Source organism: Strigops habroptila, chromosome 7, assembly GCF_004027225.2.
Source record: "Strigops habroptila isolate Jane chromosome 7, bStrHab1.2.pri, whole genome shotgun sequence".
In the NCBI taxonomy this organism is placed as follows: Eukaryota; Metazoa; Chordata; class Aves; order Psittaciformes; family Psittacidae; genus Strigops; species Strigops habroptila.
In genome coordinates this window covers 64727606-64745666 of record NC_044283.2, presented here as the reverse complement: position 1 = coordinate 64745666, position 18061 = coordinate 64727606, and the positions used below count along the sequence as shown (strand labels likewise).

Below are 18061 nucleotides of genomic sequence, written 5' to 3'. Positions count from 1 at the left end.
TTTCCAGTGTTCAAAGGAAACTGCTTGGAAAGTGATTTAAAAAAAAATTCAGCGAGTGATTCTTCCTCTTTTCCCACAGAATAACTCAGGAATACCTAAAGCTTTGTGTGCCTGGTTTTGGCTGTTTGCTTATAAATTTTTCCTAGTTGAGAAAATTCTGACAAATTATAGTATAGTGAAGGTACCATGTCAAAAAGCGAAGACAAGTGGAAAACAACATATTTTCTTTCAGTTTTAAACAGTAACAAATATGAGCAACAAATATGATCCGTATTTGGATCCGAAGTCCAAATACGTTCACTTGTATACTTGAAATCATTCACTCTCATTCTTTGAGCTGGAGCAAGCTGAAGAAACAGAGGCATTTATGACCACTTTTCCTTAGAATTGCCCTTATAACAAGACAGTTAGTAAATCAGCATATTCCTTTGGTTTAAATATTTATTCAGGCTGGTGTTTTTTCCTGAAATGCTGGTACCTCCTTTTCACTTGCACTTTTGTACTTTGTCATGGCAAGAATTCCAGCCAAGTCTGTACTTTCATTTTCTCTTTCAAATCCTGCCCAGGTTCCTAGCAGCCTCCAGTTGAGGCAGATTTCACCTCTGAGGTCTGCACAACCACTTAAAAAGTGACATTAAAACTCTACACTGAGACAGAGAGCAAGGAGCACGAGTAGCTGCTTTTCTGGAGACACAGATGCAATGTCACCTGAGAGAGACAAGAGTCCCTGGAGAGCATGAAATTGTGAGTTCTGCTTTTTTGTCTTGTATTCAATTGCTGGAAGGTTCTTTGCAGTGGTAGTGACTGCAAACCAGATCATGTACAGGAGCTAATCAGCGTGGTGGCATTCCCCTTTGATGCCTCTTCCGCATCCAGAATGGATGCTGGACCCAAGCATCAGACCACAGGGTACAGTGTGCAGAGATGCTGAGAAATGGCAGTAAGCTGCCTCATGTAGTGAATCCGTCATGCAGCACTGTTTGGGGACACTCAGTTTCAGTCCTTATTCCTCTCTCTTGTACAACAGTTGTTCAAGATACAGCAGTCTTACTGATGTCCTTAAGTAGATTTTCTGAATCTGATGGTAATAGAATATCACAGCACAGGAAACTGACTGCTATTGTTCACCAGGTTTCATAATAGTCGTCCTGGAAAAAAATGATATTTCACTGAGAAACAGGAAGGAAATATCCAACTCTAGAAACTCATCTCTTCTTCAGTAAGAAGACAGTCATTTTTAAAGCATTCTCGTTTAGCTGCAGAATATTTTTACCAGCTCACATGTGACATGCACAGAATAACAACCAGCACCCACACAAGAGAATAACACAGAAGAGGACTAAGAGAAGACTACACAGAGAGGAAGTACCATTTTCCCTGTTGCCTCTGGAGTGCATGACCCTCCAGAGGTGGGTCCTGGAAACCTGAGAGCACTCCCAGGCAGCTGCCAAGTTTCATCTGCAGGACGATGCTCATGAAGTTTAACTCAAGCTAGAAAGGTTTTTCATTGTGAGGTGTCTAAGCACGATTTAGGATTACAGCTGCCATATCCTGTGATTATCATAGGCACTAACCCCATTAACAGCTAAAATCCACAACTTTTGAGTTTAGTGCAATTTGCAGAGTATTGTTTCAGTTCCTTTACAGAGATCCTCTTCTGCTGTCACCTGGACTTACAGCACTTCTCTGCCCTGTCGTCCCACAGCAAGTCAGATGCTGCACTTTTTGGAGAAGCTCTTTTCTGTCCTCTAAATCCTCTTCCGCGGCTGTGCTCGTCTTTCTCCGTCTTGCCCTCAGAGGCAACTCCTTTTTCCCCCCTTGTGGTAGCTGCACAGTAAAACACTAAGCCGGCTGCGGAGGAGGAGTTACAGCATAAAGCTACAGTGTTTGCTTCTAAGTTAAGCAACTCTTCGGAGCTCTGGTTGGGAAGCATACACTAAAGCTACAAAGGAGGAAGTGACCGTGCAGAGACAACTGTGCCCTTTCTTCCCTTTAAGGAAGGATAGGAGGTAGCACGCATAAATGTTGCTGTTTGGACCAGCAATAAGCTGCCTTTCTTGTTTGTCAGTCGCTTGCTTGCCTTCTAAATCACAGGCATATGTGTTTCCCCACGTTTTCGTTTTGTTTTGGTTTTCCCCCCAAGTTTCAAGATTTCTCAGAAACAGGAAATCCTTAGTATCTTCTATTTGTAGTGAGAATAAGTTCTGCGTTATATTTAGTACAAACATAGTCCTATATTATTATATAACAACTGAAAGTAAAACAGAACGGAGGAGGGGGTGGAGCATTGCACTATGTCGTTGTCATAGTGCAAACTTTATCCTAACTTCTGTGCCGGCTTGCTGCACAGCTTTTCCGAGACTTGTGAGTATTTTACAGCTTTTAACATCCTCTTGGTTTTCTTTCTCTCTTGTATTAAAAAATATACATTCCTTAGCTTGCAATTAGTTAATGTTTACTAAAATTGTCTCATAAGGTTTGCTATAAATATAAAAGACATAGCATAAGTACTGTATTTAACCTTATACCTGGGCACCTGTTTCTCTGTTTCTGCTGTGTGAAAAACATCAGCAAGTACAGAGAATGGGTGCTAGCCAGTGAAAATTTGTCACTGTTTTCTAACAAACTCACACAGAAAACATGAGGAGAAAACAAAGATATTGCTGTGAGTGTGGTTTACATAGCAAGACAGAAATAAAAAGCTGGGAGAAAAGTTATTTACTATCTTAGTGTATACACTTGAAAGAACATTAAATGCAGGCAAGGAACTGAAAATCTTCAGTCAAATGGAAACCTACTGAAAACAGTGATATGGAGATACTGTAGCTGATAGCAATATAATAGGGAGGTATTAGCCTGTTGTAAATCAGAGTAAGCAAATGCATTTATGAGTCTGTTGTTAAAAATACTACTTTCCACCTAATAAAACCAAAAGGCAGGAGAAAAAAGACATGGGACAGAAACTTGTGAAGGATTCTATTGTCAAAACCTGCAAAATATCATCTGTATAAGTCAGTATTAGGAAATTCTCCTTGCTGTGCACAACCACTACCTTGTGATTCCTTCTGTATACAGCAGGTATATTTGTGCTGCTTTCTTTTAAAAGAGTCTGATCTTGCAGAACAAATTCGTGATTATATTTATCGCAGTACGTTTTGATATACTTTCCAAATAGTCATTAGCACAGCACTTCCTTTGCCTGTTATGATTGTATTTGTTTCTTTTTACAGTTATCAATTTATACGACATACTAGATAAATGGAAAGGTATCACTTGGTTATTTTATCTTGGAAGGAGACACTTGATTATAGATCAACTTAGTATAAACAAATGATCTTTATAGATCACTAGAGGTATTAAATTCATTCTTTGGAAGCCTAATGGACTGTTATAAATTCTTTAAGAACAAACAGCATGGCTTTATAGTCTGTCACAATCATTTCAGCTCTATGAACTCAAACAATAAAGGTCAGCTTTGCCAGCTCTTTAGAGTGCAACATTATAAGGAGGCAAGCAGCTCCAGTGCCGGCATGATCGGCAGTGGAGAGCTCTAGTGGGGTGCACAGGGTGGTTCTTGAACTGGGAAACCTGAGGGGAGTTGAGAGAGCCGCCAGAAGCCTGCAGTTCAGGCAAGAGTGACTGATGGGACCTGGAGCAATGGTGAGCAAGCCTCCTGCTTGGTGTATAAGGTAAGTCCTTAGGGAGCGCGAGCCAGCGGGGCAGGCAAGCAGGGTGTGGTGCGGCAGTCTGCACAGCAGCTCCGGCAGAAGGGCATGCAGGAAGGGCCCTGCCGGCTCAACCAGGGAGCAACGGTATCCACTCAGTGGAAAGTCATGGCTTCTCCAAGCTCTGCGCCAGACAGAGCTCCAGTGGGAGCCCAATATGTAGACCAGACCCACTGCTTAGAGAAGGCTGCTGCCCCCCTGCGGCCCAGGTGAAAGATGTGAAGAGAAAGCTTCCTACCCTGGTATGGCCCTTAAATTATCAGCCATTACTGATTTTTTAGGTAGGCAGCAATGAAGTTGCAGGAAGAAGTCTGAGAGCAAGCAAGAGAGACGTCAGGGCCTTGGAACAACTGATTAATGGATCAGGAGCACAAGTAGTGTTCTTCTCTATCCTTCCAGCTGACAGCCCAGTGCGAGGCTGCAGCATGTGCCCTGCTCTTATGCCAGTATAGGACAGTAGAGAGTACACCTATGTGGGGTGTGCCCAGGTAGAGGAACTCCTCAGCTTAGTGACTCCAAGGAAATGTATGTAGGTTGAGGAGTATCAGGGAGTGCAAGAGAGACAGACGGACCACCGGAATCACATCCTACCATCCCTGAGACAGGCCTGATGTAACATGGAGGATCCCCTATCCTCTCTCTGTCTGGCTGAACGCAGCAACCCTTAAGGGATAGAGGACAATGGCAGCAAGTTCCTGCCTGGCACAGCAGGCATATCTCCTCTGTGACTACTCCACTTTCCCAGGTGCCCTCACATAACAGGTATGAGACTGTGCAAGTGGAACCAAACAATAGCTCATCTAGCATGGAGGTGTCACTGAGGTTAAGTTAGCTTTTGCCCTGCACCAAAACAGTTTCCATAAAGAAAAAAATCAGGTCATTGTCATAGGAGATTCTTTCTGACAGCAACAGAAGGCCCAATATGTAGACCAGACCCACTGCTTAGAGAAGGCTGCTGCCCCCCTGCGGCCCAGGTGAAAGATGTGAAGAGAAAAGCTTCCTACCCTGGTATGGCCCTTAAATTATCAGCCATTACTGATTTTTTAGGTAGGCAGCAATGAAGTTGCAGGAAGAAGTCTGAGAGCAAGCAAGAGAGACGTCAGGGCCTTGGAACAACTGATTAATGGATCAGGAGCACAAGTAGTGTTCTTCTCTATCCTTCCAGTTGCAGGAAATGATAAGAAAGAGTCAGCACATCTGTACCTGGCTCTGAGCCTGGTGTCACTAGCTTAATTTTGGGGTTTTTGATCATAGGTCAGTCTACATGACACCAGGCCTTCTGGCAACAGATGAGGTATACTGGTCTCAAAGGGGAAAAATGACCTTCGTGCAGGAGTTAGCAGGGCTCATTGAAAGAGCTTTAAACTAGATATGAAGGGGAAAAGGGGTAAAATGAGGCATCCCAGTTGACTGGAATTTAGTAAATGTGACACCCATCTACAAGAAGGGCTGAAGGAAGATCAGGGAAATACAGCCTGTCAGCCTGACGTTAATGCCAGGGAAGGTTATGGAGCACATCATCTTGAGTGTCATCACATGGCATGTACAGAACAACCAGTCAGCATGGGTTTATGAATGATCAGGCCCAGTCAGCATGGGTTTATGAACGGCAGGCCCTGCTTGACTAAGCTGATCTCCATGACAAGGTGACCTGCTTAGTGAATGAGGGAAAGGCTGTGGATGTTGTCTACCTAGTCTTTAGTAAAGCCTTTAACACCGTTTCCAGCACTCTCTTGGAGAAATTGGCTGCTTATGGCTTGGAAAGGCATGCTGTTCCCTGGGTAAAAAAACTGGCTGGATGGCTGAGCCAAAAGAGTTGTGGTGAAAAGAGTTAAATCCAGTTGGTGGCCAGTCACAAGTGGTATTCCCCAGGGCTGGTTTGGGCCAGTTCTGTTTTATATCTTTATCAGTGATCTGGATGAGGGGATTGAGTGCACTCTCAGTAAGCTTGCAGACAACACTAAGTTGGGTGGGAGTGTTGGCTGGCAAAGGGTCTAGAGAACAAGTCTTAAGAGGAGAGGCTGAGGAACTGGGGTTGTTTAGCCCGGAGAAAAGAAGGCTGAAGGGAGACCTTATGTCTCTCTACAACGACCTGAAAGGATATCATAGCAAAGTGAGTGTTGGTCTCTTCTCCTGAGTAACAAGTGATAGGACAAGAGGAAACATACTCAAGTTGCGCCAGGGGAGGTTTAGATTGGCTATTAGGAAAAATGTCTTCACGAAAAAGGCTATCAAGCATTGGAACAGCTGCCCAGGGAAGTGGTTGAGTGATCCCCCTGGAGATACTTAAAATATGTGTAGATCTGTGCTTAGGGATATGGCTTAGTGGTGGACTTGGCAGCACTAGGTTAACAGTTGTTCCTAAATGATTCTGTGATACCCTGCTGTCTTCAGGAAGGTTTGAATTGTCTAGGAAAAAAAATATTATGGTCAGATCAATTCTGAGGCTTCCTAGATCTTCAATGAAAATAGAGAGAGATCACAGGTGACAGAAGTACAAGCTGATGTGGAGTAATTGGGTAGTATGGATAACACAGTGCTGGAATTTTTCTGAAGATTGAAAAGTTCCCTCTTACTTCAGCTTGCAGTCTCTTCCAAGCCATGGCCAGTAATAGATTTGACACAAACCTTCCAGTGTCAGGTCCAGGGTTCTGTCAAATGTTCCCTCTTCTGTGCTGAGGGAGTTCAGCTTGCTGCAGCCAGTATATCAGGGAGAAGGACAATCTGGAACAGTCCCACTTTGAGACATGTTATTCTATAGAAATAATATGTTTTGTGGTGTAAAGCAGATCACTGTTCTGCAGGCCAGTACAGTATTATTGCTTGCAGGGATTAGTAAAGCACAGCAGCCCAACCTCAGCTGCTGGAACAAACTTGTTAGTCTGCACAGAAGTACATATTTTATTCCTTTTTTCTTTTCTTTTTTTTTTTTTTACATGGCATGGTCTTGTTGCTATACCCTCTATTTCACGACTGCATCATCAGTAGAAGCTAAAATCCTGGAGAGTAAATACACTTGAATTCATGTTTTTCATGAGGTTTTTCTATGGACTTAAAAACTCAGACTGGAAAATAGTGACTTTAAAGGTTATATTAACTACAGGAATGTAATGCACTGCCAATTCTCATTATTGTAATACATTTTCAATTTTCTACACTGAATTATAGCATGTTAGGCAAAGCAAAAACATCTCAAATATGCCCATTTGCTCTGCATGCATGCTAAAATATTTCTAATTTTCAAAAGTATTTCAAAAGTAATTGCTCAGAAATTGAGGGGAGAAATCCCTACTATCAATTATTTATTATCAGCTATTCATTATTCAGAGAAATGTGTGTAAAGCAAAACCTTCCTTTTCATCAGGAGTTCCCAAATTTAAAGACATTCTTCTTACTCAACCCACATTTCTGATTTTCATTTTACAGGCTTTGATAGGACAGAATTTCACTCTAGGAATAAATGCTGACATATTAACAAACATGCTGATACAGCTGTCTTTGCAAAGACCAAACTCTGGTAGAATGCACTATTAATAGGTCCTCGTGAGAATATATGCTCAGAACTCCTTTTTGAGCTGGAGTTGAAAGAGATAGGACCATGTTGGAGATCCCCAATACCTGGATACACAGATTATTCTTTCACAGACAAAAGGACTTCTGATTTCATATCATTAATCGCAGATAAATTTACCTTCTCACTGCTGCTTTGCCAAACACTGGTTAGTGTTTGGCAAAGCCTTAGCCATTGGTGTCCACCTCAAAGGTTCCTGTCTACTGAAGGCTCCTCTGCTCTTGCTGGGCCAGAGCTGTTCCCACGATGGGCGCTATGATCCCATACTCAGAATGAGCCTGAAGGAAGAGAAAGGAAGAAAGAAGTAAGAGATAAGAGAAAGACATATCATCCAAACTGCCTGTACTATATCAGTACAAGCAAAGATCCCGCCTGGCCAGGGCTGAGTGCCACCTTTGAGATAATATTCTGCACATCTCTGTGAGAGGTCTAGTCTGGGATTTCCTCCACATTCTTTAGCTGATATGGGGCCTTTTCTCCACCATCTTTCAGGATTTATGGGCAGCTGGGGTTAGATTTTTATATCATGATGACAATACAAAGAATTCAGGCACCTCAGCAGATAATAAAAGCTTTCTGTCTTCCATTGATATATTATTGTACTAGTGTAAAATAAGGAGACTGATACTTTTTTTAGCCAGGAAATTAGTGAAGAGCAGCAGAAATATTTGGAAGCCAGCAGGAGATGTGCAATATAATTAAACTGTTGTCATTGCTGATAGGTTAATATCAGCAGGTAACAAGATATATGCATCATTATAAACTATCTTACAGTATTTTGTGTTATAACAGATGAAGTATGTCTTTAGTGGCAGCACAGGGTGATAACTCTGATATTCTTGCCATTATAGCTGCTATAAATTACAACTTAACAGTTTAATAGTTTATCAATTAACTTGAGTGCCAATGCTTAAAAATTCTTTAACAAAAAATGGCTGATTTTTTTACCCACTAAGGAACTGTTTGTAAGATCCTGCTTTATCAAATTACCTGTAGCCAGTCACAGGTTGCACTCTGTGACTGTTAAAGAATCTTCTAGCAAAGTTGCTAAGCCAGTACACCCATGAGTAGAATTTATCACTTTTTTAGGGTGCCTTTTTGTAAATATAATTTACTGGCTGTAATTCATTTTGGAGTAGAGGAATCACCATATTCTAAACCACTAGCCAAAAACGGTTCACACTGCACCTTTCCCTGGCTTTAGTCTCTGCCAGAAGGCTATGAATGTCAAGTGCTCAGTAATTTTCCTCCCTAGAGTTTAAGCTATAAATAAGGACACTGTAGAGAAATTTATTGTCTCAGCTGGAGAAAGGACTTGAACTCATCAATGATGTCAGGTCACCGACTGCCACAATATATTCTGTTTGTTGCGCATACAAAATATGATGATGCAGTTGTTGAGCTTATGATCTTCTGAACAACTCTTGCAGTAGAAGATCCATTTTATCTAAAGGAATAACAACACTGACAAGTTTTAATTTCAAATATCATAAATGTATGAACTTGTTATGAATAGTTTACATGTTGTTAACTATTATCAACATAATATCAATTCTGTAACCTACATGATGGAAAATCAGGCATGAACTCTGGCCATTTTTTATGCTGCATTGGCTAATTAAGAATTATGGCACTTGTATCAGTGGTGTCTGCATTTATCTCTGCCAAGTGACAAAGTGTAACTGTCTCTTCCTGCAAAAGGAAGTAGAAACCTTACCTGCCCTTCCAGGACTAAGGAGAGGTATTGCAGGAACATGGAAATCTATGTGGCTGACATCTGAAAGCTGCAGCTGGTTACTGCCATCAACCTGCTTGTGAGAGTAAAAGATATCAATGTAAAAACCTGTTAAAAAATAGCTAATTGTACCTGTTTGTATAAGCCATACTGGCTTTCTCCTGGGTCATGGAGCCTCAGTTTGAATGTCATTAAAATAATCGACATCTGCATATCTGTTAAAAACGAGTGCATGTAGTGTGCTTTTAAGAACACAGGAACGGGAGTCACAGTAATTCTTGCAGGCTCATCTGTTGTAGCATGTGGCAGAAAACCAAAGTATGGTTTGTTTCCCTCCCAGTGTAGTTTGGTAATGGTGTAGTTGCAGGGTGGAATTTTTCTTTATGCTGTTTCTTGGCAGGATAAATAGATCAAATAGTTTTTCATATTCCTGAGTTTAGATCAGTTCTGAGCTAACGTGATTAGTTGTACTCAGGGCTGCCACATGGAGTGTAGATCACCGCTGGGCAGCAGAGAGGATGAGAAGGAGAGTGGCACTGGGAGCCCACCTGGGATTGCACTGGTCTCTGTTCTCAACCTGGGGATTCCAAGTGTAATCTTGCCCTGTGATGACCAACACTGGACGCTGGTGATGGCAGAAATCATCAGACTGGGGTTTACATGCTCCCTCACTGCTTACAGCTTTCTTTCACTCATTTTATTTAATTTTAAATCTTTTTTATTTAATAAAAGAATGTCTTCAGCCTTAGTTGCACTGTATCTTACAGTAATCTGTTACATGGGCTCAAGAAATGTGATTTTACATTGGCTAGAATATATAAATATATACACATAAATATAAAACCAAGGAAAAGCAGGAAAAGCAGATATCCTGTATTTCATGCATTCTTTTTTATGGCTCCATATCTGATTTGCTACACATTACTTGCGCCATATTGTAAATCCAGAATAATTAATTTTATTTGCCCTCCCTTTTTGGCATCTATCAGTATAGTATGCAAGTGCTTATTGGACTTGAATTAGTTCATTTTTCTCTAAAGTCCTGAAGAATAAGAAAATGGGAATTTTGCTTTGCAAAAAGATTGGGATATTAGAATAACCTACTGATTTTGCGCCCAGTATGTGACACCTGGAGATAGTGTTTTTTTGGGGTTTTTTTTTTCTAAGAGATTGTTCAGCATTCTCAAGGATTGTCTTTGTTCACCCAGTATATTCTGTTGCAGCTGTGAGAACTCAATGCTTTTTCAAACTAAGCTCTGTAGAGGGCACTAATTTCTTCAAACTGTAGCATCTACATTGGAGAAACATGCATCTGAGCTACCTGACTATGACTAGAAATACATAATTGGGGACCATGAAACACTTCATCCTAAAGGCAGATACACAAAGCAACTGAAAGTCTAGATTTCTTGTAGGATGGAACTCAGAAAATGATCGCCGCTTGCGAAAACTATGGGTTAAGGAACTTGCCTGAATCATAAGAAGATGGTGATGAAGGCAGGGACAGGACTCTCCAGGGCTGCTTTCAGCTGCCTTTGTCATTGAACTCCTGTTTTTCTTTCTGTGACCATCTGCCTCCTTTTCTATACATCTTCCATGTTTAAACAAGGACATTTATATGATGCGTTTTTCAAGAGCTTGGTCCATTCGGTGAACAGAATCCATTTTGTTCATAAATCCTGTGAGAGAAAAAGGAAATTGTTACATCATAGAATCATGGAATGGTTTAGGTTGGAAGGGACCATCAAGATCATCCAGTTCCAAGCCCTCTGTTATGAGCAGGGACACCATCCACTAGACCAGGTTGCTTAAAGCGCCATCCAACCTGCCCTCGAACACTGTCAGGGATGGGGCAGCCACAGCTTCTGTGCTTAAAGATTTAATACCTTTTAAAAATTATGAATTCATGGCAAAGCAGTGAGCATGGGATTGAGTTTCAAGTTCTCAAGAAGAATATGCTTAGTGTTCATAAATCCTTCTGCTACACTCAACATTCCCTCCTTCCTTTCACTTCTACCCTTTCTTAATTCTTTGCTGTGCTTTCCATTCATAGTACTCAAATTCCACTGCTGTACACCAGCAGCATCACGGATTTCTGTTCCTCAGCATTCACCACGTTTTCCTGTAGGAAGGCTTTTTTTGAATACAAAGAGTTCTGCTTGCCTCTGAGCTTCCAAGATGGATTATGTTCATTGTGAAGAGACTGCTGGAGACGAACTACACAGTGCCAACAAATCACTTCCACAATTATGTAAACTAAGCCACTCATGACTTGGACAAGTTTATGAAGGTTTTCTAGGCTGCCAAACTTGAACACATTACTGAAAAGCACAGCTTTAATTAGATGGTTATAAGCGTTTTCTTTAGATGAAAGAAATGCATGTTTCTGCTAATTTATTTTTGGAAATGACTGAACTACTCTTGATGTGACTTAAAAGAAAATAACTAGCCTGAGTAAGTAATTCAGTGTTGGAAATTTCAGCTCTATTTCAGCTTGACCAAACCAAAAGCAACTGAAAGAGTCCTCCTGTTTGAGACCCAGCTGCAGAAGGCCCTAACAAAACTGTAGGCAATAGCCCCTTTACCTATATAGAAATAGGACTGTGCTCCTAGCCTATATCTTTGAAATTATCAGTGTTTAATTTAGTTATCTAAGAAAATAATGCTCATGCAATCACATATCTGTGCATTTTTGTATATTTCTTCCTCCCTCCACATTTTTTAATTCAAGGCCTAATTCACTGAATAATTTGTGTTGGCAGAGGCATCTATAGGTCACCCTTCCAGCCTCCCATCTAAAGCTGGGCTAACTTCAAAATTAGAGCAGGTTTCTCCAGTCTTGCTTGATTTTTTAATACCTCTGAGGATGGAGCTTCCACAACTTCCATAGGCAGGCTTCTTCAGAAACTTGTTTTCTTGCTGATTGTGTTGGGGCTCCTTTTATTGTGTCATCTGTAAAAAGGTAAATAAAAAGGGGAACGAGCTGGTTAAACAGTTGTCGTGATCCTTACTATGAAAACACTGCTTAAACGGAGGTTGTATAGTGGGTTGCTGCTGACCCGGCCTTGGTTCTCCTCATTTATTCTCTTCTAATTTATTATACGAGATAAGGGAGACCAAAGGTAAAACCACATAGCTGGACTGTACTGTGTCTATGTAAAAGGCAACTATGAAAAGCAATTGTCATGCTGTGTTGTTGTAACAGGAGAACTCTACCAGCCCTTTATAAAAAGCAGAATTATACTGATGTCAATGACTTTAATACTAGCTACCTGGGCTACAACCTCTCTTCTGATTATTATCAGAAGTCACAAACACTTTCTTTTGATGACAATATACATTTTTGAGGGGGAACACCCCTTACATTACAACATTCAAAGATGGGTCTCTATTATCTAGATAAAAAGAACCCTTTCAGAAAGTCCATCTTGTGTTTTCCTTTAATTTAGAAGATTTAAAGGGGACTTGCAACAGTTACTTGCGAAATTTCAGCAACTTCCTGCTTTGAATGCTCTTAATAATGGGCTGAGAGCCACTCAGAACTCTATTGCAACATTACACATATTTTTTCCTTATTTAGGTCCCACAGTCTACTTTCCTGATCCAGATTCTGTGCTTCTGAGTAATGGTTCAGCAGGCAGGATGCTGGGGATGGCACAGCCAACACAAAACTCTGCCAGAGCATTGAGCAGGCTGGAGAGTCAGGTAAGTGTCACTTAAACATGACATTTTAGGAAATTTCAGGACAGCTTTAAATGCTATTTAACAGCCCAACAAGAAAGCTAGGCAATATAACAAATCTAAGGCTTGCAAACATTTCCAGTACTTTAGATGAGATCACTAGCACCCTGTAATTTTCTGCTCTGTTTTTTCCACTCCTTGTTGTTCATTTGTACCAGAATTACATAGTAAATATGCCTGGATTTTTTTTTCACATTTTTCAGTTTATCTGTGGCACAGCAAGTTCTACCGTTTTTCTCTTGCTGAGAGTCATACTTGTGTCCAGCTGACCTTTCGTAACATGCAAGACCATAACCCCTGAACCTCAAGTGTTTGATACAGGAGGAAAACCCTTGCAAGTGTCCAGCCTCTGCAGCACTCTTCAGAGCTCTCAACACCCTTTCTAGATGATTATGTATCAGTTGCACTTCCACTGTGCAGCATGGCCAGGTGACCTTGTTGTAACCCAGAAGCCATTAACATATGGCACTCAGTACTCCCCAGGCTCACCCACAACTCTGCACTGGCCTTCCCTTTTTCCACATAGGCTCCCTTCCTGAGCAGTGAGGGAGTTCCCTCCTGGAGCTGAGGGATGTGGCAGCCTGAGGTGGGATTCTCCCATTTGACTGTCCAACGGCAACAAGCAGAGCAGAGAGCTGCCTGCATGGTGCCTTGCCATGGAGATAAAAACTGAGTGCCTCAGCCGTGGGCCCTCACCTGTGCAAGAGCTGCAGCAGGGCTTCAAGGCAAGCATTCATCCCTGCCACCATCGCTCCTCCATGATGTCTTCACAGCCCCATCCCTCCCTGCCGGCATGCTGCACTGTGGCTAGATAGGTCCCTGTGCAAAGCCAGTCTGCCTAAATTTGCAGGCAGGGTGAAAAAGCAGTGTTTCCAGACCACTGAAACCTGGCCTAGGTGTCACTGCAAAGTGCTTGGTTTAGTAGCCAATCTTCAGTAGCACACTTGGTTCCATCTTAGTGGATATTTTCAGTTTGCTTCCGTTAGAAAAAAAAGTAGTATAGCATTAACACAGTGTATAAGTTCTCAACATTTTCAGTTTTTCAAAAATGCAGATGATAGCTCCACTTCTTCTTTTTTTCTAAAAAAAAAAAATAATAAAATCCAGAGGCAAATACAATCAGTTTGTTTCAGCAAAGCTATTATCTTTTTCTGATAGTCATCATGCTGATATTCAAGTAACTAAGTAGCATATAAACTATTGAAATTAATTCCTATTATTCACTGCACTTTATAAAAGACAAAAATCAGACACAGAGTTTGGCTCTGTATTAGTGAAATTTTGTTAGCAAAATTTTAACCACTTTGGAAATGACTCAGTAAGTATCCTTGAACTGAGCTTATCCTCTGACTGAATGTTAATCAGCATCTTCTGCAACTGTAAACCAAATGGAATATGAATATGCTATGGATTGAGAAATTCATGCCATTAGGAAATCATTGCAATTAAAATAAACAAACACAGCTAGAGCTTTCTGGTATTTTGCTCCAATGATTTTGATCTCCTGTGCTTGGTTTTGCTCACTTCTGCTTCGCTCCTGCAGATCCATGGAGGACAATTACAAGCAGGTAGGAAATTTACAAAAATGTAAATCTGCTCCATCACATCAGAGATGGTTAGGAGCAACGGGCAAACTCTTTTTCTCCAGAAATCTTCAAAACCATTCATATACTACTGAGATTCTGATATACAGTGTGTTGCTATCAGGTCTGAATATGACTACTGAAGAAAATTTATACCAGACCCTACTCCTAGAAAATATCTTATTAGATCTTGCAGCTCTATAAAAACTGCAAGGCTTTAGAATATTAAATGGATGCATTAAGCTATTCTGCTTCAATTGGTGCATGAATCAAGGTGCTTGGTTCTGTTTCTGCTAAATGACATAGTTAAAATGTTATTGCATTCACTCTTTCTAAATTTGAATTCAAATATATGAGAGCTAACAATATCATATACAAAGAGTCTATTTGGAATAAGAGACATGTACCTTTATGCAGACTCTGTGTAGGTTAATTTTGAGATTAAAAAATAAAGACTTTAGTTAGTCAGTCCAGCATTCATTTTCTGTAAATGTTGAAACAAAGGCTTATCACAGAACACACACACACTTAATTTGTATGGTAAAACTTGAAGGAAATACAGTGAAGATATTAAATTTGGCCTGATTTTAAGGAGACATTTTCACTGACAACTTTATCTCAGGAACACTCCCACCCTTTCATAAACGCTGGATTTTTTCAATGTAAAGTTTTTCAGGATGTGATGAAGCATTTGGGGTGTAGTACTGCTGAATGATGTGAAATAAGTCTGCTCTCGCAATCCTGATTTATGAGGGGGATTGACTTACTCCTCTAGCCAGAAACACAGTGTATGCATATGTGTTGAAGAAAAGTGATGTGCAAGCTGGAGCTGGCAAAGGCCAGAGAGAGAAGGAGTAGAACTGAGGACTACTCAGTTCCCAGTAGAAAGCTCTGTATAAGGAAGTGCCTCAGAAGGCACCTTGGATCAGGAGAGAAACTTATTATTTTTGAAGGAAAATGTATGTCAAGGTGCTGTACTCACATGATTTTTTTGTCCCAGTTTCAAGTGGAGAACTCTTGAAACATCTATATTGTCTTTGTAAGTTATTATGAGGTAATTTGGTATAGAATACTTCAGAGTAACAGCCTGAGGATGAAGGAGACCTTCTAGAGGTTTTGTTCAGCACCATAACTTCAGTGCTGCTGGGAAATGTGAAAATAGCACCAGGAGCTAGAAGGTAATCTTCATAGACTGAACCTACCCCATGTTTTGGTATGAATGTGATTTCTACCACATCTATTCTGTAACTGAATGGATGCCTACCTTGATTAGTCAAAAATATTTTGGGAATATGAAATAGTTGGGTTATCACTACCGACATTGATTTTTTATATGCATTCCTTGGCTGATGCCATCATTTCTACCCATAGGAGACAGTAGTTTAAAATCAATCCATTTGCTTTCATTTTCTTACCAGGTAGAAGCAAGGAGCTGGGAGCTAGAGAGTATATGGGGAAACCCAAGTGAAAAGCTCTGAATTCCACACAGGCATAAAAAGTTCTGTTATGGGTATCTGCTGTTACCAATTGCATTCTCTCTAGCTGATCAGCACACAAAGTGTAGCTATCCTTTCTAGTATTCAAATTTACCTGGATCTTTGAGAAAACCATCTTCAGCAGTTGGATACCTATAATCCAAGCAGCTTTACTCGCTTTCCTACTCTCTCTCTCGTATTATTCCATACTCAAAACCACGTGACTTGTATATTGTACACAAAACTCTCTACACTACTAACAGTTGTTATCTAAGAGAACCTGAGCATAAATACAACACTATAAATGTATGGAGATATATTACTGAGATGTTCACTCCTTAAGTATCTATGAGACTTTTTTCCCAAGGGAATCTTTGTGAAACTTTTCTCATGTTCTACTTTTAAAGCAATTCATTTTTTTTCCTGTCTTCCTCTTCTTTTTTTTTTTTTTTTTATTTTTTGAAGGACAAAATCCCCAGCCATCTCCAGCCATTATGTAACTGAAAATATCTCTCAGATTCATAAGATTTTATGCACATCTGTAGATTATTTTGTATAATTTAAATGGCACATGAATATTTCAGGTCTCATTTTAAATTGTGTGCAATTTCAAGACACATAAGTCATAGTGAGGACAAAGTAGTTTTCTGGTACTTTTCATCCAGCTAAAGATGAATGTCTTGACAATAACACAGATTTATATGCTGTGAATGTGACAACTTTTAACAATAAACCAATGGATAATTTGACTACCACTCTGAGTTAGGTAAGTGTTGAAAGTGAACTGAAGTATGAATGTTGAGAATGCCAACTCAAGCTTTGTATTACACTTAGTAGAAGTGGTTGTTTAACAATAAGGTTATCAACAAGATGGAGGGCTAGTAGTGATCCCCTGTGCTTTCTAGAACCTGAAAGTTTTTGCAAGTACCTTTGCTAACAGCTGAGTGCTCATACCATAGTGAGCATCCATACCATACTTGGTAGCATCCAAGAACTGGGACTGATTTTATCTCAAAGCAATTTAAGACACCTGTTTTGTCCTCACTTAACTTCTCAGCAAACAAAAACCCCTTCATTTAAATCATGGATCTTCATTTTGATTTATATTTATACTTCAGTTCTGTTCTAAAGAAAATGTCATTTTCTCTAGTTCACATAACCACTAAACATTTTTGCAAATGAAAGAAACTTTTAGTTTAAAAATACTACTTAGTATTTCTAACAAAAAAACCCCAATGAGCCACATTTCTTAATCACTTTTGTAACATACACACTCAGATTCTTAACTATTACAATGTTTTACCCTATAAGATTGTGAGTGATCTCTTTACTTGCTCGTTTGTTTTGTAATTTTCTTACAACTTTGGTCAGTCTTTAATTCCAAAGAAATGGGAACGGAATGTTCAAAGAATATTTGAATCTTGTCTTGTGTGAATTTGAGTAGCTAAACTATTTCTGATACAGAAGAAAAAAGGTGGATTCTCAAAGTAATAAGTTATTCTTTTTGCTCAGATCTTCTGAAGGACAAGGAAACACCTTTGGGAAAAAATGTGCTAGGCATTTGAGTAGTATAAAAGCCTCATTCTTACTGAAGCTGAAAGAACAAGATTATATTTATCATCCCTTCAGCTGACCACAAGCTTGGGTCATGGGATGCAACTTTGCTATATGCTCTGAAGAACTTTATATGTGCCTTGGTGCCAAAAGTAATCTTGAAAGTGTGATACATTGTCCCATGTATTCAGATGTAGTAAATGATAGCACTTCCATGCATTTTTTTATTCATAGTTTGCAACTAAGAGAGAAGAAAGTTTGTTTACTCTTTTTCAGCTAGGTTGCTCAGTTTTGAAATAGCTATTGTAAATGATGAAAATGTTCTCATAGTGCCTGGTGGACTGAAACAAAAATAAATAGATCAAAACCACAAAGAAATGAAATACTTGTTTTCAGGAAAAGGGTAAATACCAGAATTTGTTCCATTGTAATGTCTGAAAATAATATGTACATTTACTCAAGGTAGTGACATTGCGACTTTTAGAAAACTCAAGCTGACCTAAAAAGTTGAAGATATGTTCCCTTAGGTTATGCATGCTTGTAAAAACAGCACTCTTCAGAAAATTATATTATGAAGAGGCCTCATTAATGTAACATTTTGCATTTTTACACTACTTACTATTATATCTTAAGTTTAGAGCTTAACATTGCCTGTCAAAATTTGAAATGAAGATGAA

General features: G+C 39.8%; 1 protein-coding gene across 4 annotated transcripts in view; it reads left to right on the top strand.

Annotated features, from left to right (window-relative positions):
* The first annotated feature begins 506 nt into the window (after window positions 1-506).
* Window positions 507-18061, top strand: part of IL15 (interleukin 15) — a 30362-nt gene continuing 12807 nt past the window's right edge. Inside the window, exons 1-3 of one of the 4 annotated variants that reach the window (XM_030492589.1) lie at window positions 1866-2364; window positions 12612-12735; window positions 14306-14340. In XM_030492589.1, the coding sequence (XP_030348449.1) occupies window positions 14320-14340 (21 nt within the window). In that variant the 5' untranslated portion in view covers window positions 1866-2364; window positions 12612-12735; window positions 14306-14319. Of the gene's footprint in view, window positions 745-1865; window positions 2365-8799; window positions 9132-12611; window positions 12737-14305; window positions 14341-18061 lie in introns of those variants that run through there. The other 3 variants (XM_030492587.1, XM_030492586.1, XM_030492588.1) reach the window with 3 other exon arrangements.